The 24,674-nt window shown below is 39.2% G+C and overlaps 1 protein-coding gene across 1 annotated transcript in view; it reads left to right on the forward strand.

Annotated features, from left to right (window-relative positions):
- Positions 1-18,731, forward strand: part of IMPG2 (interphotoreceptor matrix proteoglycan 2) — a 44,327-nt gene extending 25,596 nt beyond the window's left edge. The window contains exons 7-17 of the mRNA XM_079311702.1: positions 959-1,120; positions 2,178-2,236; positions 5,511-5,755; positions 6,377-6,459; positions 10,043-10,355; positions 10,813-12,452; positions 13,353-13,572; positions 14,760-14,970; positions 17,041-17,229; positions 17,416-17,614; positions 18,521-18,731. Of these exons, the coding sequence (XP_079167828.1) occupies positions 959-1,120; positions 2,178-2,236; positions 5,511-5,755; positions 6,377-6,459; positions 10,043-10,355; positions 10,813-12,452; positions 13,353-13,572; positions 14,760-14,970; positions 17,041-17,229; positions 17,416-17,614; positions 18,521-18,604 (3,405 nt within the window). The 3' untranslated portion in view covers positions 18,605-18,731. The remainder of the gene's footprint in view (positions 1-958; positions 1,121-2,177; positions 2,237-5,510; positions 5,756-6,376; positions 6,460-10,042; positions 10,356-10,812; positions 12,453-13,352; positions 13,573-14,759; positions 14,971-17,040; positions 17,230-17,415; positions 17,615-18,520) is intronic.
- The last annotated feature ends 5,943 nt before the right edge of the window (positions 18,732-24,674 follow it).

The raw sequence follows: 24,674 nt of genomic DNA on the forward strand, positions 1-24,674 counted from the left end.
TAATGAAAAAAATTTAGAGGATTCCTAAACAATATAGAAGTTGCTCACTGATGGCAGGTAAACTTTCTGGAGAAAGCTTTTTCCATTTCCTGCATGATGCATAACTTAGGCTGCAGTTTCATTGAAAAGCAACAAAATTTCTGGCAAAAGGCATTTATCTAAAGTTAACAAGCCAGCCTTCCCTTCCAGACAAATCTCTTATTTTATTTTATTTTATTTTTCTTTCTTTCAGTATACCACAAGGAATAGTATGCTGTTTTAAAAAGACTAGGGATATAAGCAGAAAGCATACTCAGTCATTCAAATTAGATTTAAACTTGGCATTCACTTACCTGTGGCAAGCATGATAGCTCCATGCATCCCTGATGCACTGCACAGCCACTGCTCTGGGGCTTTTTGGGCAGCTGTGGACACAGCAGTTGAAACCCACTGCTCCTTTTTCCAGTGCCCATTGTATATCTGGGGGGATCCTTCACCTCCTGAGGCTGATCAATGCAGGTGTTATTCCAAATGCAGAACTTGGCAAAGGTAGCTTGTCTTCCAGCTGGGCAGTAAGTAGGATGCTTGTGAAAAATGAGTAAATTTTGGGTAAATCAGACTAGGCTGGCTGGGCTCAAGTGAGATGTTTGAGTGGGCATGCTTGCACTTCAAATTGCTTAGTGAACATCCCACACATCTGTACTTCACTTTGTGCCTGAGGTCAATGAGATGGACTTGCACTGAAGGTGTCCAAATTGAAAACAGAACTATCCTCAATATGAGACTTCTCAGGAAATGTTCTTGCTTAGCAGACTGCCTCATTAGCTGCTGCCTCTGTCCCTGAGGTTTCACAAGAACTCCATTATAGTGCAAGGCAAGGTGTGCTGGTGGCTCCTGTGGTGAGCACACTGTGCTTTGGACTGCAGCACTTACGTCTCATTAAGTGCCTCTCTTCCCTACCTTCTTCCTTCTCTTCCAGATCAATAATGAGATAAAGCAGCAGGATGAGAAGCTAATCAAACCTGTAACTGAGCAGATGATTGAGTTCAACATTTTAGTTGTTAGTGAGCAGTACAGTGAGGAGCTGAAGGACCCATCTGCTGCTGAGTATCAACAGCTGTCTGAACGATTCATTTCTCAGGTGATCCCCTTCCTTAACTTCCTTTTCCCTTTTGTTAGCTCTGAAAAACAATAGCAGCAAAAACATCTGTTTCAGGGCTCCTGATTTTTGTGTCCCTGTTGTTTCCAATATTTGTGTTTTATTTTGCCTATAATGGTGGTAATTATATTACCATCATATTTTGGGGGAGGGTGTTTCTCTCTCTTTTCTCTTTGCAGTTCATCTAGGCCGTCATATGGTTGCTTACCATGAGGCTTATCTTTGCTCTAGCTTTTCCTTCTTAGCCCCATTTAGTTGGGGTTAGTTCCCTGAATCCTTTTTACTGGAGCTAACTTTGTGCCAGATCCTGGGCCAGATGGGAAAGAGATGAACCCTTCACTGCAGACAAAAACCATCACCATGCCTGTCACAAGTTGCTAGCATAGGCTAAACATCTTAGTTTTCCTGGTTATGAGTCCAAGTAGCAATGCCACAGTATATGTGTGTGTAAAATATGTCAGATGGGACAGAGTCCCCCTGGCACATGGATGTTCCACTCGTTTGATCCCTTGCCTGGTTTTCTCTGAGCTTGATTAAATAAGCTATTAAAAAAAAAAGTCAGCAGCACTGTGATTGTTTAAGTCTCATCTGAGATGGTTTAAAAACAGGAGGTGGGGAAGGGGAACAAGAATTTACAGAGTAAAAGATAATGTTCAACTGGCAAGGATGTTTGGAAGCTAAAAACTTTCTAGACCAGCATGAACTTTCAGTATTCTCTACCTTGGTTTTGTCTCCTGTAGCACAGTTGATTATCTTGGCATTCTCTTTCCATTTCTCCTCTTGGAATGTTTCTATACAGTTCCTGGGGAATGCTGGATGTTGTTTTTCATACTTTTTTATTTCTGCTTTTTCTAAAAATGAAACAATGTCACCAAAACTACCCTTCCATAAAGAGAATAATATTTAACTGCTTTTCACTCTTAGATAAAACAGCTCAGATATTTTTTTGGAAAATGCTAGAAACACTTCCTGATTTTTCATTACATGAGCAGAAATGAGTGGAATCTGTGTTAATTTTTTTGTTTTTCTACCAAAATAGATTAAAAAAGTATTTGAAGGACTACCTGGATACAAAAACATTCATATCCTGGATTACAGGTAAAGAGATACTGATGCAAATATGGTGATTGAACATGATCATGTATGATGGTGCTTGGCAGGATGTCAGGTGTGTGTGGGAACTCCTAGGATGAATTAACTGAGTTCTCTCATGCTTGGTACCTCTATATATGCAACTGGAATAGACATACAAGACTAATTTTGTTTTTCCTTCTGGCATTCTCAAGAGAATCTCACATGAAATGTTTTTTGTCATTTTAAGACAAGGCATTCTTGTTCAAGATTCTGTCCTAAAATTAAAAGATATATTCATATCTGCTACTTCTAATATGTCCAAGTATTAAACAAGGGAGGACACAGAAATATTTGTTGAAAAAAATGTGGTGTATTTAAATTTATTTTCAAATTTGGGATGGCTCTAAAAGTTAGTGTTTAGGATATGTAAAGGTCTCTCTCTGATAAAAAAAAAAAAAAGATGGGGGATAGTGTGATGAATGATATGGAATGTTTTAACCCTCTGTATTCTATAAACATGCATTTTAAGACCTGATTCCCTCAAATCCATTTGTGCTTCAGAGTGACATTTAAAGTTAATATGTTAAATTAATGCATCAAATGTAAAATGTCACACTTTTAGAGTACAGGGCTCGCAAATTGTGATTTTTCTTGAATGGACTGAATATAACTTTTAGAATCTAATGAGTGTGTTCATGAGTTAATGTTTTCTTTGAGACTGTAATCTGTATTTGTTAGACTTTATTGCCTGGGGTATTTTAACTGGCATACATGCAGGTAACAAAGCAGATGTAGTGAGGGAGGTCTTGTGGTTGGAACCCTGGGCTACATCCAGTTTTCAGCCTGGAAGGCAGCAAAACTTCTACCTTGGTATTTACAGCCCAATAGGTTTGCAAGCACCTGGTTCATTTGAGAAGACAAATAAACGGCTGGTATTTCTGGCAAAGTCTGTTCTCTGCTGTGCATGACAAAAACTCATTGGTTGTAAATAAGAACTTTAGGTGCAATAAGTGAGCCTTGATCTTCTTGACAGCAATTTAACTGCATTATGTACAATAATCAGAGATGGCTCAGCTTTGCTGATTCCTTGGGATCAATAGGAAATTCTTCAGGAAAAGCAGAACAATTTGTTATGCAGCTGAATAACTATGAATAATTATGCAACTTTAAAGGATTTTTCTGTATGTTTTCAAATGGATGTGCCCTGTAGAGTATCAAAACAAACTTGTTAAAGTTTTAAGATTTAAAGGAAATTATGACATTGATTTAACAGGTTTTGCTTTTCTGTTTTGTTTTTATGATCAGCCCTTCTGAGGAAGACAGGTAAAGACAAATTCTTCAATAGATAATGTCATAATACAGATGGGAAAAACATATTTAATAAAAACATTGTTTTTAACAAAACATTGTTTGGGGATTTGTAGTTTTGTTTGTAGATCTGTAGTTTCAGAGCAAGATAGTTATCTAGCATAAATATTGTGAGAGAGGGTTCTATCAGAAATTGCAAGTAACTGATCTGTTTTTATTAAGGATAAACCTGATTTGCTTATTTAAGTCCTAATAACAAGAAAACCATCAGGAAAAAACATCTTAAACACTACTCAACTACTAGGGTAACTTGTTTATAAGAGTCTCTTCTGTGAAGAAAACAAAATTCCTTAACAATGACTCAAAGTCTTTTTACTTTTGCAGCAAAGTCTTGAGTAGATATGGGGTTGTTATTATTATTATTAGTAGTAGTAGTACTGAAATTGAAGCAGATAAGAAACCCACAGTTCTCCAGAAAAGTTTGTTTGTTTAGCTTTAAGGCCTGAGGTGCTGCAGATCTTAGCAGAACTTTAATAAATGTTCTTTAGCAGAACATGGGGTTAGTCTGGACTTGTTTTTCATGACACATATGCAAGTTAAGAATCCAGAATTTTCCTTCTTTAGTATGCTAAGAATGTCACAAGACAGAGAAAGAACTCTGCAGCCTTAATTTTCTACATGTATTAGTTTGTTCTGTGTGTATCTCAGCATAGACAGTTCCAATGAACAAGTTTAAAGAGATGAGCATTCTAACTTTTCAAGAAAGGTTAGAAACACAAATATCTTCACACACTGTATGCAACGGTTCACAAGGGCTATGTTCTAGGCACCAGGTGTTTACTCTTTTCAGAAGGAGGATGGTCTAGTAGTTATTTGTTAGGAATTATGAATGACAGCACAGTTGTTGTATTAAACCTGAATGTTATGTTGGAGGAGCATATTCTGTTCCATCTTTGCTGTGCCTTTTGACTACTGCTGTCCTTTATAATTTCCTGTTAACAGTCAGTGCCCATGGTGAGCCTAGGGTGGGCTCATGTCAGGGATGGAGCCAGCAGCCAAACCCAGGCTGCTGGGTTTAATCAGTGTGCTTGTGGATTGTCTCTGCTTTATCTGGCACTGGGGCTTTAAAGACCTCTCTGAACAGAGCCATTGTTTTAGAAATCCAGTCTAGCTCTGTGGAACGAGGAAAACTTGTATTCAGAACATATTTTTCTAACACTTCACAGATTTCTTAATTATATTGCTGTGTTCTGTCCACAGCCAAAATGTTTTACATCTTCTAGAGTTCCCTTGTGCTTATGCCTAGTGTATGATAAATCTAAGCTGTTGGGTGGTAAAGGACATCCATCCAAATGTATTCAGAAAAAGAAAATTAAGAAAATGGAAGAGAGTTAATATGAAAAAAAACCCTTAATCTGTACACTGATGCAAAACTGAGTTACAGAATAAATGATCAAATGAGTCTAGATCAATTTTCCCAATTATAAGATTAATTAAATACTACTTTATTGCTATTAAAAGCATTCTTTCAAGCAGGTTTGCACTGCACAGTGACAGAGATTAGGGCTCTCACTTGCTACTATAGATTTCTGCTATATACAACCTGATTTTTTTCTTCCTATTTTCATACCTTAGAGCCGTTCCTATTATTGACATGACCTTAAAGTCACCACTCTCACCACTGCATGCTGGTGGATCCACTAATAATGCTTACAGAAAGCCAGTGTTTTGGTCTGCTTGTTGTGTGTCTGCCATTCACTAGTAGAAACATGGGACTGGGACCAGACCAGATGTCAGTTTTGGATGGCATTTCCCTTGATTACTTTGTGAAAAGAATCAAAGAATCAAGTAGTTTCTATTCATCCTTTAAAGCCATGTATTTTTATATTAAGAAAGGTACTGATGTGGGCCCCTGTGAAAAAGTACAGTGTTTGCTTGCTTAGGAAAACCTGGCATTTCTCATCTGTTCTTTCTCTTTGTGCAACTGAAGTGGGGTGGAAGTTCACTATGCTGTCACATTTGATGGAAAGGCCATCAGCAATGCCACCTGGGACCTGATTAACCTTCATTCAAACAAGGTGGAGGACAACTCCTTCATGGGCATAGAGGATAACCCAACAGTTGTGTACACCATCAGTGATTTCCGAGATTATATTGCTGAGATCCTCCAGAAAAATGCTCTGCTTGAAAATGCTTCCATCTCTTTAGACCCAAACTCTCTTCAGCTTACTAATGGTGGGTATTTAATTATGATGCATTGGTGTGCCACATATCTGACTTCTTTTAAAATAAATCTCAGATGGGTGAATTATTCAGCTGTCCTCTGAAAAATTAAGCACGGCAAAATCAACTGTGCTACTGCCTGTTTTGCTCACATCTTAACCAGGCCAAGTCATCCGCATTAGCATCCTATTCTTGATCCATCAGCCTAGCCCCCCATTTTATTTTAATTTCTTTTTTGAAACTGAGGTTTGTGGTGTGCAGTTTCAGTAATACTTTCAGAAATTAATGAGTAAAAGAGGGAAACATGGTTCACATGGTGCACATTGCATCAGGGTGACCTTCAGCTTAACAGCTCTGTGTTGCCTTAGGCAGCACAAAGGAAACACCCACATTATTGTTGATCCTGCTAGAGGTGATGAAAGAATGCTGTCACCCCTTTATTCTCATCTTTGCCCTCCACTTCCTGTCAGTGGTTTGGAGGCATTTCCACAATCTAAATCAGTCTGGCAAACTTTTTGAGAAGATTTTACTTACAAATCTTCAATCAGAGAGGGTTTTTCAGTCAGTCTTCCAACACAACTTGCTCACCCTGTTGCTGCAGCCTTTAGATCCCCGGTGTTTCTGTTTCCACAGTGAAGGAAATTCAGCACCCCACATCAGAAGACCCATCCTGGATTACTGAGCATCCAGAGGTGCTGGAGCGCCCGGAGTTTGATGTGAGTATGGTTCTGAGCAGTGGCCTTTGGACACATTTGGACAACTTAGTTCAGCAGGGTAGAATTGTAACCACCACCCAGAGCTTCTCTATCCTGTTGTTCATGCAGAATAAGTATTAATGAAGGTTCACCTCATATTGGAGTAAATACTGGAGAAATCTCTCGTGTGATAATTGTGGTGTCTGCTGCCCAACAGTTCTCTGTGATCATCTTATTTTGATTGTAAGTGTCTGTAAAGATGTGATTCTTCCTTCCATGATACTACCTTTCTTTGGAAAGAAGAAACAGATGTAAACCCTAAAGCTGGCCACTAGAAAAGATAAAACACTAAGTTTCATAATCTCCTTTTGTTACTGTATTTCTTTCCAAGAAAGTTCCCAATTTGGTTTTAAAATGATGTCTATCCTTCTAATACCAGCAGAGGAAAATAAGTGGCAATGGTTTCCTTTTTGTCTCTTGCAATTGTAATTGTCTCCTCTGACTGCCTCTGGAATAATTCAAGACACAGATTAGAATTCTGTGTTGGACAGGAGACTTGATATCCCTGACTGTGTCTGTACAAAGAGACTTTATGCAAAGATACTGAGTTAGGTGCCAGCAATGCTGAGATCAAGTCAGTCAGTTCTGCCAACAGAGAGGTCTTCTGAGTGCTGAATCACTGTCTGGGCAGCTGGTTTCTGCTCTCTACTCTGTTCTGTAACACAGATGTTCTTTCAACAAGAAATGAGCTCAGATCATGCCCTAAAATCCAGGTCCACTTGTGCTGAATGGTAGGTTTTCACTCAGTCCATCATGGGATAATGTTATGAACACAGACACATTTAATTTTAACAAAATTCTGAAATTTTTAAGTAAGAAAAATTTGTTTTTACAGAATGCAAATATTGTTATACTTACGTATAATGTACTTAATTTCATGACAGTTTTCACTGAGTTTTAAAAATGAATTATTCATGTCTAAAATACAAATTCATGTGGATTTGTCGTAATGGATTAAACATGGTGCAGATAAACATTAAGTAAACTTTCAGAAAAGGCTTTCTCTTTACTGGAGATATCTTACTGGAAACATTTAACTAGTCTAAAATGTTGTAGATGTTTATTTTAGTAAGACAAAGAATTCTGCCATTCTGTACTCTGACAGATGTGCAGGCAGGAAGATATTTTGGAGTAGTGGTAGCTTTGCAATATTAGATTGTAAACCATTTTTTGGGAATATTATGACTAAAATTTGAGGAAATTATATTTTTCTAATCATGGACTATGAATAAAGACTTCTATACCTTCAGTGAAAAACTCTGATTATGTTAAAGGCATCAAGTATATCCCCAGACCAACTCTGCACAATCTGCAATACACAGGTAATTTGCAAAGTAGCTTCAGATTAATAAAAGAAAATCCTAAGTATGCTTAAATAGTATACAATTGATCAATTATTTCCACAGATGTCGAACCTTTAAGGTTCAAGTAGATGCTCTCAAGTAGAACTGTTACCTATGAAAAAGAATTTTGCTATCATTTTCTCTAGGTGATTTGAGAATAAGCTGGGTTTGTATTAGCCTACCAATATCATGACATAACATGGAACTGTCATGATTTCACTATCCAATTGCTAGTAGATGGTGCAAGAAATTCAAGTTTTGCAGCTCTCTTTAAAAGTAAAGCAAAAATTTGGTCTAGTTTTTGAAATCCATATTTTCTTGTTGTTTATGTTGATTTGTAACAGGTAGAAAGAATGCTCTGGCTTGAGGAATAAAATGCCTTTTTGGCAGCAGAAAATGAAAAATCAGGGAGAGGGATTCTGTGTTTACAGCCATCTATCATATTTTTACATTGGTGAAAACCAGAACTAACCAATATGATATTAAACTTGTTATATATATTGTATAATATATTGCCATGTAACAAGAATCCTTTAATAATGTTAGTTGCCATAGGAACATTTATCCACATGCAAATAAATGATGAAGTGCAATCCCTGGCAACTGAATGCTTACATTAAATAAATGTATTGAGGAGCAGTTTCTGGAAGTCCTAATTCATTCTTTATGGAATTTATATGTGTAATTTATTTCCAATTTTGTACAGTAACTCTTTTTACAGCTTTATTTATAGTGGTTAGTCTTGCCAAAAATAAAATTGCTGAGCACATGCTTCTATGCTGTATATATACTTTTCAACTGATTGTTAGAATATAAATTTAAAAATTTGACAAGACTGTGGTGGCATAAAAATTGGCATTTTTAAATGTGATCAATACATGCAAACAGGAATTTTAAGGGAAAAACCAACCTTAACTGACCTGTTTCCAAAGCATTCAAATACAGTTTGAATCAAGCTGAAAATTTAATTCACCCACATTTCAACTGAGAGTAGAATTTCAGATTGAAAAGTATTTGGATTCTTTCTGTTATTCCTGCTGGTCACGCAGCAGAAAGAGATTTGACAGGAATGGTGAGCTACATAAATATTACAGTGATTTTGAACTGTAATACATATTACAGAAACCTGTGTTCACTGAACACTTATCTTGTCACCATTGGCAGTTTGTAGTAAATTGATGCTTCTTGAAATTGCTTGGCAGCTTTTCATACCCTACAGGGCTTTTAGTCTATATCCCACTGCTGCACAGCATTTATATGTGGGCAGGTGTCCATGTAAAGTACTAATTCCTGAGTTTTAGGCTATCAGCTTGATTTTTTAGCTTTGACCAAATAACTTAATATTTTTATTGCCTTTTTCCAACATAATTTCCTCATCAGACACCATAGTAGGAGATTAATATTCAAAGATGAAATATGCTAACTACTTTAACAGTAAACCAACTAATGGTTGGGACTGGAATAGTAAGTAAGCAGTGTGGAAACTGGAGATGTAACAGCAAATTATGTTTTAATCCACAAATTCATTCTGCATGCACTTTGTTGTTTATCATTACTGCTAATAGATTTTTTTTTTCTGCAAGGGTATCTTGGCTTTGAGACTAAATTATTCCGGGTACTAAATGCTCTTCATTACATTCTGGTCTTTGTAGTTCTCATACCCACAAACTAAAAGATATTGATAAATGACTGGGCATGCATCCATCAAAATCCACTTTCTATACTGTTCCATGTATCATAGTAATATTAGAATGACTGTATTGGTGTGTGGCTGAGGAATAATAGCTGTCAGAACCTCATCATGCTTTAGGAAGGTAGATAACGTTTTTCTTTGGTTTAGTTGGAGATGGACAGATTCATTTTTTCAGCACAGGAAAGGAGATGGGGTTGGATATAGATGGTAAATCTCTTAATGCCCTAAGGGGTGCTGTACTCCAAACAATCTGAATGACTCCTTTCCCTTTTGAAGGACATGACTGGACATTTTTCAGAAGGATGTGCATTTTACATGCATATTACACAAGATTAGCCAGGGTCTATATTTGCCATTTGTCCTGCTGCTGTCCATTGCTCTCTCAGAGGCAGTAGTCCAAGACTTGGCCACTGGCTGCTGTTAACCCCTCCTGTGTGTTCAGCTCAGTGCAAACAATCAGTGTTTCCCCTGTAACAGGGGAAATATTAATAGTGGCTTTATGTTCCAGGACAGCACCTTTTTGGCTGAACGTCCTTCTGCAGATGAGTCAACGGTCAGCAATGCCTTGCCCCTTGATTACACCAAACCAGATTCCACCTCAGATGGTGAGCAGCCCACTGACAATGAGATCCAGCCAAGACCAGAGAACATTGACTATGAGGATGGTTTGGCACCTGAAGCTCCACTTTCCTCAGAATTTGATGTCACTTCTATGCCTGGTGGGCTGAATTTAGAGACTTCTCATTTGGCCACTGCACCAGTGTTAGAGCATGATGCTGTGGATTCTCTGGAATGGCTTTCAGCTCCCAGTTCTTCAGATGGTAAGTTAATGCCATTGTCTAAAGCTCAAATTTGGATACCAGTGCTTCCTGATATTCACCAAATTATAGTACACCAAAATAAGTTCTCAGAAAGGTCTAAAAATTGAGTATCTTCCTCTGCCAGTTTTTCCTTTTGTGTGTGCATGTATCCAAGAACTATATACTATTGTAAAACACTTGTAATAACTAATAAAGCCTGTTTCTCTCTCCTGGAAATGAGATATATACATGACACTTGTTAAATACATAGAAATAATTTTGTATATCTTGACTTGGCCCATAGAATATCTGAATGGAAAGTGGGAGAGGTTCTTATGACTTTGGTATACAGAGGCCAGCATATATTATGAAAAATGAGGAACACAGATCTACAGATAATATAATTATTGACATTTGACATTTTTTTATCATAAACAACATCTAATTATCAAATTGTTTTTATTTTTAATGTTTGAAGATACTGGACTATCTGAAGAACTTTTGCCTTTAAGTCCTTCTCACCTTGTGCCTGAAGAATCTCCATCTACTGATGACTATGCAGTTCCTCTGCTTTCTGAACCAACAGTGGCCTCTTCATCAGTCATAGAGACTGATATCAAAGAGAAAGAAGAAGTAATCCAAGGTAGTCCTGAGGGCAGTGACAGTGCAGACTCTCTGGAAGAAATTCCTTTTCCCTTAGAAGTGCCCCCTATGGAAGATGAAACTGATATATTTCTTGGAGATAGAGTTACATATGATGATGGGTCTGGTTCAGCTTTTGATGGTTCAGGAAAAGAAATGGAGTCAAGTATCTGGCCTTGGGAAGAAGCAACCTTGGAACCAGTTTTCTACCCTGGTCCTGATAGCTGGCTTGAAGATGACAATGAGTCTTTGTTAATCAAAACTGAGGATATTCCTGAAGGCATGATTTTAGACTATATTCTTAACTCTGGGAATAAATTAGATTATGACCTTTCCAAAGATGAGAATGAAGGGAAAGTCAATATAAAAGATATCCTTGATGAGTCTGAAATATTTGTCTTTCCAGAGACTACAAGTCCGCAAGTTCCTCTGTTACAGACAGAAGAGCCATCGTCCCTGGAACAATCTACACAGACAGAAACACTGGGCATGTATGATTCTTCTTTTGTCATGCCAACTGGAGAGGCCCCTGTCTCACCACCACATACACATCTGTCTGTGGAAGATAGTCTCCCTACATCTACAGGGACTGTCAGTATGGAGCAGCCTGAGGAGTCTAGTGTAGGCCAGAACATAATCCCTGAAGTAGTTGAACACCAAGGTGAAGACAGGGCAATGCTAGAAGAACTATTCACAGTGAAGCAGCCAGACGTAATGGAAGCTGATACAATGGGACACTTGGACTCCTTAGAAACAATTCTGACTGCAGATCCCTCTGTGGTAAAGCCTGATGCTTCCACAGAAGAAGAGCAAGCCCTAGATGCATCACTGGCAGACCAAGACACGCCTGGATCAGCAGTGAAGGAGCCAGCTGATGTTTGGCCTACTGACAGGGCATCAGAAACCTCCTTAGATCAGACAGTGCAGCCAGCAATGCCAGTGGTTACTCCAGGTTCAGCTGCAGCTCCTTCTGCAGATTCCACCACCATCCTAGAGGGCTTGGCTGGGCAGGATGGTACAGATGGGGACACACGTACTTCCATGAGCTTCAGCACTGTTATGGATTATCAAACAGTGAGTGTAGCAGCAAGCACCATAGAGCTTCCATCCCATCTCCCTCCTGTGGGATCCACACCATCACTTGTCTCCCCAACGAAGCTGGGAGATGAAACAACACGAGTCCTGGATGTTTCAGCAGACCTGGGTCACATTAGCACTGTCCATTTTTCTCCTGAGCGGACTGAGGAGGGAAGGAGAATGACTGAAAGTCACGTGGAGCTAACAACTCGTGTCCAGTCCACAGAGATGGCCAGCGTGGCTTGGGCCACACATGAAACTCACTACAGCAGTACTGTCCCATCCCGAGCTCTGGTTGTGTTCTTCAGTCTTCGGGTCACCAACATGATGTTTTCAGAGGACCTGTTCAATAAAAACTCCCCTGAATACAAAGCCTTGGAGCAGCGATTCTTGGAACTGGTAAGAGTCCCTTCTGTGCTAAATGTCCATTACCTGATAGACAAAAACTCTGGGTAAATTATATTTAGTCATCTCTCTTTCACAGAGAGCAACTCAAAACTGGTGTTTACACGTAAGATTTGTGTCCCACTGTGGAGGAAATTCTGTCTGGAAATGGGTGGTGGTATGCTGTTTGTCTTTTATTCAGATAATAGTCTCTCTAAAGGAGAACTCCCTAGAACCATGGACCAGCTGCTCTGCTGGTGTCAATAGATAATGCAGTGTTGCTGAAGTCACTACTACACTCCCCCTACTTGCTTCCAGAGTGCTCTCTATTAGTGTATAGGGAGGAAGATGCAAGAAAACCTGGGGCTGTGAGCAGGTAACTTTTCTGCAACACATTCAACCTGTCCTAAGTAAGCGCTAGCTCAGGGAACTAAGCTGTTCCTAACCTGGCTGATGACTTGGAAAGCCTCACAAGAGTTACACAGCAATAATGCAGAATTAACTGGGAAATACCCTCTTCTGACTGAAACAAGCTTTCTGTTGAGAGAGATGAAGGGAGCAAAGCAGAGACAGGGAAGGAGGACACGCTTGAAGGAGAAACCCTGTGAAATGGCAAGTATTCCAGGTACTTAGATCAAGGGAGAACACAATGCGTGTCGTAAGACCTGTGTTTCTGAACTGGAGATTTTTTAGAAACTCCTTGCAAATTGCTATACTTTTAAGAACTGCCTGAAGTACTCAGGCTCCTGGCAGGCTGCCAGCACAGACCTCAGCTGAGTGAAGGTTAATGCCCTTGGTGTGGGATTTGGATAAAATCATTCAGACTCTAATGGTCTGCTGCAGTAACAGTGCAATTGGCTGGAGTAGAGAGAGACTCAAAGATTCAGCTTTTCTGTCATATCCCCTGTGTTGCAGCTGGTGCCCTACCTCCAGTCAAATCTGACAGGATTCCAGAATCTGGAAATCCTGAACTTCAGAAATGGCAGCATTGTGGTGAACAGTCGAATGAAATTTGCCAAACCTGTGCCTCGGAATGTCACCAACGCTGTGTACATGATCCTGGAAGATTTCTGCAACACTGCATATCACACCATGAACCTGGCCATTGATAAATACTCCCTGGATGTGGAATCAGGTAAGGACAGCAGGGAAATGCAGCTTAAAGCAGGGGATCCAGAAAAATTTCTGGTTTAAATTCTAGGGATCCCAACAGCTCAGAGGCTGCCCACTGCTTTTCACAGGCTGGGCTTTAGAAAGACAGTCTTTCATAGAGTAAAATAAAACACAAATGAAAATCTGCTCTGGGACTGAAGAGGTGAAAGTCAAAGTGAGAACCAGACAGAGAAAGCTGTATAGGGTCCATATAGATTTACAGAGAAAATTTAACTCATTGAATACTCTGTATAATGCCCCTGAATTTGACCTGGGGAGTGGGGAGCAGACAGCTCAGGAAGAACAAAGGTGCCCATCTCTCTTGTGCTTACTTTCATGTGTGGTTTGAACTTGCTCCACATGGTTATTCCCACAGGTGGTAGCCAGTTTACCTGCCAGGTGGGTATCTGCACAGGTAACAGTTCCTGCCTCATGCTTGGGGTAAGGTGTTGGTTTGCACTAAGAAGAGACAGGCCCTCTTGCTTCACTCCTCTGATGGAGGGAGAACCTTGTTTTGGTTTTATGCCCTGTCCAAATTAGCCAGTAGTTTACCATATAGCAACCCAAAAATATCTCCTGTTTTAAGGTTAGAGAAAAATAAGAGTGCTGACCTGTTGGCATATGGTAGCTGCTCTTCCCATCTTATAAAGATGGTGTAATTAGCATTAAAAGTGTTCTGATATTGTTTAGCTGTATCCCAGCTTCTTAAGCCAATACAAGTGAGATATTTTGAATCCTACAAGCCTGTGCTCCTTGCAGACAAAAAGGCAAATCCCCTCACAGCAGATGGTGAGTGCCTGACCTCCAACTGCCCTTCCCCATATGCTGCATAGGTTTCCAATAGCAAGAAATACTGGAGATCATCTGTGGTTTACTCATTTGAAAAGCAGAGTTCCATCAGACAGAGAAAATACAAGGTACTGTCTGTTCCAGCATGAAAATGAACATTTCATACTTGCTTTTTTGACTGTTTGTTGGGTGGTTTTAGCCATGCCACTGACATGTGCAGACAGGAATATTTGCTAGTGCTTGCTCACCTTAGCAGAACCTTTTGTTGTCAGGAAAGATGCACACTGTATTTTTGTGGATTAACAAGAGACCATTAGAGAAGACAGCATTCAGCACCTTGTCTCAGTCAAGGCTCTCTCATTAACTTCTGTGTGTTGTCAGGCGAGCAAGCAGATCCCTGCAAGTTCCAGGCCTGCAATGAGTTCTCGGAGTGCTTGGTGAACCGCTGGAGTGGGGAGGCTGAGTGTGTCTGCAACCCCGGCTACCTCAGCATCGACGGGCTGCCCTGCAACAGCATCTGTGACCTGCAGCCAAACTTCTGCCTCAACGATGGCAAGTGTGACATCAGCCCCGGGCAAGGGGCCATCTGCAGGTAGGTCACCCTGCTGCTGCTGCAAGTTGTGCTTCCTGGATGAAAACTCCTATTGTCTCCTCTGTTGTGGCATTCTATAGGATTTGCCCAAAATTCTGTGCAGTATTGTGTAACAAGTGAGTAGATTGTGACTATCATTCATGTTATGCTGCTCAGTGCAAGTCCCAGTATTAACATTAGTTTTCCTATGTGTATATCATAAATAAGACAGTAAAAGATTAATAGAACAGAAACATCAGAAAATAGAACTATCTAGGAATAACGGTTGTAATGGAACACACTCAGTTGTTCAAATCACTTTTATTGACTTTTGGGGACAGAATTTACCTCCAAAAGTTTTCTCAAGTAGCAAAGTGTTTGATAGTGTCATGTCACCTATGAGAGTTAATTCCATAACAGAAATTTATACCTTAATATAGTGCATAAATACATTAAATATAGTGCTTTTGGTCTGGAAAAAGCATAGAAGTAAATCATTGTGCATTGTGCAACAGGATGAAGGAACAGGCCACAAATATTCAGTTTGAAAAAAAGGATATAAATGCATCTGAACAGGATTGCTGTATTTTGCAAATAATCAAAAATACTTTGTGCAAATACAGACAAATTTGTGATGCCCCTGACGCGACCCTGTACTTTTCACTTTTCAAACAATGCAAGAGTTTATTTTTAAAAATATAATGTACCTATCAACAAAAATTAAGAAAACTACACAAAGAAGAGTACTACTACTAATAGTTATTTATGTTACTTCATGTGATTTCCTTTTTAAAGTTTACCTAGAACTTCTCTAAAGCCAATCTTAGACTGCTAACAGTTAACAGAAGAAAAAAAAAAAGATGCTTTTAAAACTTTAAAATTGGATACTATCAAAGATGCATTATACATTTAAACATTTGTGCGATAGCGTTAATCAGAAGAAGCTAAATATCTGAAACCAATCATGCCACAGCCAGTATTTATTAAAAACTTTTTGAAAAAAATGAAGTATTGCTTATTACCTTCAGAAACTATTTCAGATCATTATATGAGAAGACTTAAGTTGCTGATATTTCTTATTAATAGGGTTCAGTTGCTGTGCGTGGTCATAATAGATTACAATACTACAAGTTTTTATGGAAAAAACTCCCAAACACATATAATGCAAATATATTATTTTTTCTTATATATTTAAAGTCAATAATATCAACATTATAGTCCCTATGTTCAAAACAACATTAAGACAGAAATGCTGAATACTGTCTTGGGCAACCATTCCAGAGATACAGTCTTGGACTCGAGTAGTTTATTTTATGTAGCTATTTAGCCATTGTGAAGGTCACAATACTAGAACATTCTACTCAGCTATCATTAGCATTTGCATTACAAGATGATAAAGACAGCTGCTTTCTGCCTTTGCAGTGCTGATATGTCACATGCAAGGCTCAATCAAAACAGGAGTTTTTCCTTTGTCTAAACACCTTCCAGTTTTAATACTTCACAGGGTTCTGTAAATTTCATAAAGCACATTTTCCACCACAAATAAGTTACTCTTTTGCTATTTTACCTACCTTCATTCAATACTGTGGTGGGAGTAGTTCATCCAGGATAAAAGAAGGCTCCTGGGAGACCTTTTCTGTGGCCTTTCAACAATTAAAGGGGGCTTATAAGAAAAGTGAAGACAAACTCTTTGGCAGGGTTTGTTGTAACAAGGCAGAATGGTTCTAAACTAAAAGAAGGTAGATTCAGACTGATATAAGGAAGTTTTTTACAGTGGTGGTGGTGAAACACTGGAATTGGCTGTCCAGAGAAATGGTAGATGCCTACCCCTGGACTGGATGTGGCTCTGAGCACCCTGATCTAGTTGAAGATATCCCTGCTCATTGCAGGGGATTAGATGATCTTTAAAAGTCTCTCTCAACTCAAACTGCTACATGATTATCTACCAAAACTTATATCCATAATAATAGCAATAAAGAAAATTGGTGATTGGACAATGCAAAGGTATTTATTGGAGTAACTTAACAGGAACTTAAATATGTTAACCAAAGCTATTGCTGGTGTGTAATTTCCCTTTGTTCTTTGTGGCAGGTGCCGTGTGGGAGAGAACTGGTGGTACAGAGGGGAGCACTGTGAGGAGTATGTGTCTGAGCCGCTGGTTGTGGGCATTGCAATTGCTTCTGTGGCAGGATTCCTCCTTGTGGCATCTGCTGTCATCTTCTTCTTGGCCAGGACCCTTCGAGACCAGTACACAAAGAGTGATACTGGGGACTCCCAGGGGTAGGTGACACCATCTAATATTTTAAAACACCTCGGCTACAATAAGGATAATCCTGTCATAAAGTCTTATATCACACAGTTTGCAAGCAACAGGATGTACAGGCCCTCCAAATGCCAGGCCTCCTTAGTGTACCTGCTGCCCTCCCAGGCTGCAGAGAAGCTCACAGTGTGTTTATTGCTCCCCAGGCAGGGTGACAGCCTCTCGTCCATTGAGAATGCAGTTAAATACAACCCCATGTATGAGAGTGACACGACTGGCTACAGCCATTATTACCGGAGATACCCGCAGCTCACGTCCTACAGTTCCACCAGTGCAGAGACATCCACTGACTACAGCAGTGAAGAGATCAGGCACATTTATGAAAACAGTGAGCTTACTAAGGAGGTAAATGACCTTGTTTTCACAGTGGCATGGGAAAGATCATGGGAACAGTAAGCTTATTCCACACTTCTAACCTCAGAGGTGGGCCCGATCTTTCCCCAGGGTCTGTGCTCTAGATAAACAGGTTGAAGCTGCTGCAACTATTTAAAAGAAGACAGAAAAGCTTTTTTTCCCTGCTTCCTTTTAGAGAAAGTTACGGTATTATTCTGCCCTGTAAAGAATTTCACATAATAAAGGAACTGACCCTTAAGTAACTTCATGGGAGCTGGGGAGGTTTGATGTATTACTTGGCACAAATTTATCCTTTAAAGCCAATTATCTTATGTGAGAGCAGTTGCACAGTGAAAAATTGGTACATCCAGGCCTTTTCACAGGGTGCTTTTGTTTTGGGTGTTTTCTGATGGTTTTAAAGTTTAAATCTTTCTGTAAGTTGCAAGTTAGATCACATCTTATTTCTTCCTGTACACACAGTATCCAAGATTTACTCTAGAAGGCAAAAGAGAAGGGATTTACATCCCAGATCCCACAGATCCTTAAGAAACTGAAAGAGGCATGAATCCACTATGTAGCTGATAGGCTGACTGGTGGGCGACGTATCTCTGAGAGATAAATGGCTTTGTTAAAGCCTGTTGAAATGCTACACTCTGTCCAAACCCTGGTTTTTATTTAAAAGTGAAGTATTACTGAATTAAAATTAAGTGCTTTGCCTTTTTTTTTTTTTTTTTAATTAGAAGAATTATAATAAAATAAATAAAATAAAGAATTTTAGCACTGGAGTGCCCAATTTCAAGCTCCACTCTTGGAAATAGCAGCACACAGGAGCTTTATTTTCCAAAACCCAGAAATCAGTTATTTCAGTAGCATTCTGATTTCTATTATGTACTTACAATTCTGTTTATTGCATTCTAGGAAATTCAGGACAGAATTCGAATTATAGAGCTCTACGCTAAAGACCGCCAGTTTGCAGAGTTTGTTAGGCAGCATCAAATGTGAGTGAAATGCCTTGTCTAGATAACTAACTCCTTTGGTATCTTGTCCTCTGGCCTTTACTACATTGCTGTATTATTTTTTAAGATTCTAGAAATGCTAGGATACTAGAAGCTAAGATTTCAACATTATTTTTTAATACAGTATTTAATAATCCTAGAAGTCCCAGGAAAAAAAAAAAAAAAAAGGCAGTGAAGAAGAATCCCAGAGTTAATGGGTGTCAGAGCTCTGACATCAATTTAGATCCTTGAAAGCACAGATAGAATCTTATTAATTCTTCTGGTGTAATTCCCATTGCCCAGTGCTTTGTTTAAAAAGAAATTTTAAAAGCCTAAAACAAAAATGCTAGTTTATCTTGATTTCTCGAGATTTGGCAACTGACCAGCACTGGACAGGTCACTGGTACAGTCCTGTTTGGTGTGGTGGGCACCAACTGTAACAGAAAATTTACAATTCCATGCAATTAATCAATCTAAGCTGTGTTCTTTGATGAAAGCTAAGCACAAAACAAGATCCTCAAGGACTGAATTGTTAGCATATACACTCTCATTAATTGTATTCCTGCTGTAGGAAGCTGCAAACCACAACTTGCTGCATTACTTTGAAAGAAACTGTGGCATCTTATTAACTTGTGTTCCCAGATCTTCAGCAAGTTTTTTTTTTGTTTTTTTTTTGTTTTTTTTTTAATTGAAAGGAACAGCAGTTCCCATTTTTCCATGTCAGTTGTTCAATTTTTCATATTGAAGAGTCTAGAACTTCCACAGCTGCAAAGTAGTAAGGGCTGCTTTGAATCCAATGTTTGAAAGAGATGAACCTAATCACTCCTTTTCTGTTTTTCATTTCAGGAAGCTGCTTTAAGAAAAAAAGAAGTTGATAGAATACACGTTGGAGATAAACACTACCTTGCTGCCCCAGCAATGGGCTCAGATGTAACTGCAAAGTTACTTTTAGTCTTAACACTGCATGGATGGATACAGATGTTTTCCAAATGAATGGCTAAAATGTACAGATGTCTGTTTATCTGAATTTTTTCTGGCTTTCCAATGTAAAGTGACACTTTTAAGAGGTGATCAGAAGTGTCAGAAGATATGAAAATTCATTTTTCTTTAACTTCAAAATGGACAATGAAAGATTTTATATACAAAGGCAAAAAAAAAAAAAAAAAATCTCAGATAACACAAGATACATGCACAACCAAAATAAAATGCACATTGAAAATCCCTGCCTGGCATTTTATCCCCTCACTGGAGGTTCCAGTGGCAATTTTATGGGTATAGAAGACTAGTAGAAGGAAATATTTCATTTGCAAAGGAATGAGTTGTAGGGGAGAACTATTGTGCTAGTGTTAGCATTATTTTAAACCATTCACAAAAATTGAAAGCAGACACAAACAAAACCTCACTGGAAAAGCTTTTTCTTCTGTACAGATGCCTGATGTACATTTTGCCACCTGGCATTAGCAAAGCAGAGGATAGCACCGAGCCTGCAGCCCCTGGAGGGCTCTCCCTGGAATTCAGCATCACCACTGCCTGCCAGTGACCCCTCTGGGGACAGTGGCCCTGTGCTTGGCCAGGCAGGACAGTGCTGCTGCAGCACACTACAGTGTCTTTAAAGCCAGGATGGTTCTCCTGCTCATTCTGGCAGACACACAATCTGGGGCACAGAAGGGCTTCTATCATACAAATGTTCCGTGAAGCTTAAGTGAATAACATTGGTTTTTACTCTTTTTTTTTTTTTTTTTTTTTTTTGTATGTAGACATTTTGTTTTATATTTTGTAAGTTAATTGCATTATTTATTTGTTGTGTGTTTCCTTCCCCGCTTGTTTTCATAACAGATTTAGTTGTTGAAGTAGAAAGATGACTTGTTTTAATAATGAAATACTACACTGGCATTTGTGCCCATTCTTTTATATCTATATTATATTTAGTGTTTACTCAGTGTTGAATTCAGCCAACTAATATTTGAAATTACTGAACTGGGCAATAGCCTGCTGTGAGCTCCCTTTCAAAATCATGTATTTAAATCCATGCATATTTGGTAGATGTCAGCACTTACCAGTGGGGAAGGGAAAAACTGAAATTATTCTTAGTTTATTGGAAATCAGCATAAATTTTCTTAAACAGAAGAAGTCAACCTAAAGCATTTTGAAATTGCTGAATTGAGATGTGGACTTCCAAGTAAAGAAATGGAATGTTATCTTCAAGTTATGAAGAGAATTCTGACTATGTTAAGCTGTGTTGGGGCTTTCTTCAGTCACCCAAGGTCTCTTGTTTAAGTCATTGACACAGCTGTCAGGGTTAGGGCCCCAATTGCAATCACATTAGCTAAAAAAACTAGCAAAAAAAGCTAAGTGATTTACTTCTGCAACATGTGTAGTTCTCGGCCCACATGTGCCAACAGCCACCTGAGACTTTCTAGAGTTAAGTGATAGTGAGAATTACTTGATTGTCTTTAGGCAGCTTAGCTAAACACCAGAACATTTCAATGCAATTTTTCTACGTGTCCTGGAGAACCTCACTGGATCATTTGTGAAGTACCTTCTTGCCTTGAGTGGCAGGGGATGGATATCAGAGCCACACATCTGTCAAAGAAATGCTTATATGAACCACTGAAAGCCAAAAAATGCCAGACAGCAGGCAATAATGTGGTGCTGCTGAGCACTGTGACCAGATGCTATGAGACAGAGCCAGTTCTACTGGTGGCCCAAGGGCTGTCAGAGCAGCTGGTCCAGAGCTCCTGAGGCACAGCCACTCCTTGTAGCCCTGCAGCAGCCTGGCTGAGCCATCCTGTGGCCATCACCAGCAGAGAATTGCTGGGCTCAGGGTGGGCAGCAGCTTGGGACTTGTTTCTGTGCAGCTCAGCTGCCAGCCCTGGGAGATTTGCTGCTGCTCCTGCTGGGTGCAGCAGTGGATGGCAGCTGGGATCACAGAGGTTTTCAAGGCATTCTGTGGTGCACAAGCTGAGATGAGGCTTGGTTACACTGAGTATGAGGTGTTTCAGTGAATATACAGTGATATTTTCCTTGTGTGTGTGTGTATACATATGAACATGATGGTATCTTTTCACTACAATAAAAAAAAATTATTTCCAAGATATTTTTTCTATAACCATTCATGTAGAAACTATGAGTTTGACATGGAGAAGGCATCTTAGCCATGAGCATTTGTGTGTGTAGGATCAGAAAGTTGTTTTGTTTTAACAGAATTGCCTAAGTTGTTAAACTCCTTTGCTAACAAAAGTACCAAATATAGTTCATTAACACTTGCAAGGTTATAATCTGAAAACTGATGCTGGAAAGCACATACCTGAGTGCTTTGCTCTCAGTTAAACTCTTTTGAAGATGTTTTATCCCTATTTACGAAGCAAGAGCTTACCTAACCAGTTCTGTGTACAAATCTATCAGTCTATTATCAGTTAGCATGCACTTTTTCATTTAATAAAAGTAAAAAGTGCAGGTTTGAATGACTTGGCTTAATTTAAGAGTATGAAAAAAAGCAGGTATTTTTTACTAAATGCTGACAGGTCTATCAGTGTCTGTGGCTCCCCTCAAGGCTGGAGACAGAAGGAAATGAGGTCCCCCAGGATCCTACCAGCTCCCCTTGAACAGAGGATCTCAAACACACAGCAGCCCAGGCTGGATCTCTCAAGGTCTCACTTTTAAACCTCAAGGCACCAATCCACTGAGGCAGAATTCTACCAGGGTGGAAATTTTGACAGAAAACAAGTGTTCAGAGCTGCAAGACTATCAGCCTTTCAGGGATTGTGGGGTTGTCTTGTATTTGTTTTTTAGCAAAGCACAGAGCCTTGCTTAGTAAGAAGCTAAAGATACCAAGTAACTGAATCTCTATTCCATGAAGCCCCAGACTGTGATCTTTGTGTGCAGCTGGATAACAGTTTAGTTCCAGAAAACAGGGTTTTCCAGCTACTCAGAGACTGAAACTAAATTTCTCCTATCTCCCCCAAACCAAGGAATGAATAATTTTTAGGTTTTAAGAACTTACAGCTTAAACATTAGAATGAAAAAAGCCTCTAAAATCAAGAGTTTCATTCACATTTCTCATCAGACCTGCTGGAATTGGTCCTTATTACTCCTTAAGAACTGCAGGAGTATGAGAGGACTTTGATGCCTCTGCCATATGGATTCTGTGAGGAGAGGCACACAGAGATCCTAGAGCTCCAGCATAGGGACAGTCATCTCATCCTATAAAACACAAAGCAAAAATATTCACTAATACCAATTTATCTGTCTCTAAGCATCATAGGACAGACACAGACTGACTATTCAGCATAGGAAATGGCTCAGGGCATTGTTAAAGTTTTAGGTATTAGTAGAAAACTCACAGGGCTTTTGTGGTGCTCGGTTTATTTGAAGAGCACTACAACACCAGCAGCATTTCTGTCTTATCCTTCCACTAGTTGATCCAGTTTGGGAACAGATAATATAATCTACATAACATTGATGAATTTCCTCTGTTTTTGCAACTGGAAAAAAATTCCAAAGCTATTCCTGGACCGGACTCCTTTAATTTGTCAGACCAAGTGGGAAAGTTTTGTTTTGCCAACTAATTTCTCTCCTATTCCAGATTATTAATACCCCCCAGGAATTTTCATTGAGTTTCCATCATCTTGGACTCTTGTTTGTGCTGCTACTTGCCCTCCTTGCTGGGTCCTCCACCACACTGAGCGGTGCTGGCAGCTCTGCTTGGGGGATGGCAGCAGGCTGTAGGACTAAAATATCATAGTGCCTAACATGCTACAGCTGTTCTGAGCTTGTGCTTTTAGTTTTCCTGAGTTTCCAGTTAAACACAAAAGTAGATTTCAACTCTTAGTTGTTTCAGGATGACAAATACCCTCAATACTGGGATTTTGTGAGACAGATGCAAATTTTTATTTTTTAAAATCAATTCTACCATCAGCATATCTAAGCACTTTGTTTCTGCATCAAATATATTAAGTTGGAGTACCTACACTTAAAGCCTTACCTTTCAGACATTTTAGAAGGGGATACTGCCCCCAGCTCTCATTTATACAACTAAACCAAAAAAATATGACATCTGTTTTGAGTCTATGGAGGTTTTAATGTTGTTAAAAAAATCTATTAAGCACAAATTAGAGTTGGTGTTAATTAGGCTTGTGGTTGCATCTCCACTGCTGGTTACCAGATGGGGAAACCATGCCTTTCTGGAAAGGCTGACATATCTTAAACAGAAATGAAAATGGGAACAATAAAGGACATGGCTATACATCAAACCTTTGTGTAGTAACATGGGCATGTGGCTGGATAAAAGAGAGCAAGTGAAGAGGTAGATTTTTCAGAGTTGAGGTTACAGGCAATCTGAAATGTGAACAATTTCCATCTACTCATGGGAGACAGCTACAGGGAGAACATTTACTCAGCCCCACCTAAAGAGGATTACACAGTGATTATGTGGTCTCTTGTCTCAGAAAGGGAGGGGGATGCAGAACACTTCCAGCAGAGGCACAGGACTTCTCTCCTACTGTGACCTACAGGTGACTGACTGCAGTTAATGTCTGTAGGTCCCATCACCTGCTCAGTAAGGCAGTGGCTTTTCTTCCCATCCCTAGTTTCACATGGAAAGATCAGAATGTTTGGATTCAAAAGAATGCTCTATACAGTCCTCCTGGGAACCAGAGACTGCTGCACAGCTTTTTTGCTTTTTCTTTCTTGTCCTTTACTATTTATTATTTAAAGTTTTCATTTAAAAAAATAAATCAAAATAACCAGAAAAAACAACAACAAAAATCAACAAAACCTTTCCCCACTTATTTTTAATGTCTGCTTTTTATATGGCCTCCTTAGGCATGGATGCAAACCCACAACCATGGTGGGAAGGCAGTATATTCTACAGAGATCCTCCTGGAGTTCTCACTTTGCTCTTCTTCCCACCAAAGCAACATTTATAAAGTCAGCATGTGAATACGCGTTAAAAAAACCCATCAAGTTTCAAAAACAATCCCACACTGAAATGTCCTCCCAAGGCTGGCAGGTAATGTGAATGGGAGCCCCATAAACACAGAAATTGACTTTTCAAGAGATTTAAACCTCCAGCATTA

This window comes from Erithacus rubecula (genome assembly GCF_903797595.1).
Source record: "Erithacus rubecula genome assembly, chromosome: 1".
NCBI lineage: Eukaryota > Metazoa > Chordata > Aves > Passeriformes > Muscicapidae > Erithacus > Erithacus rubecula.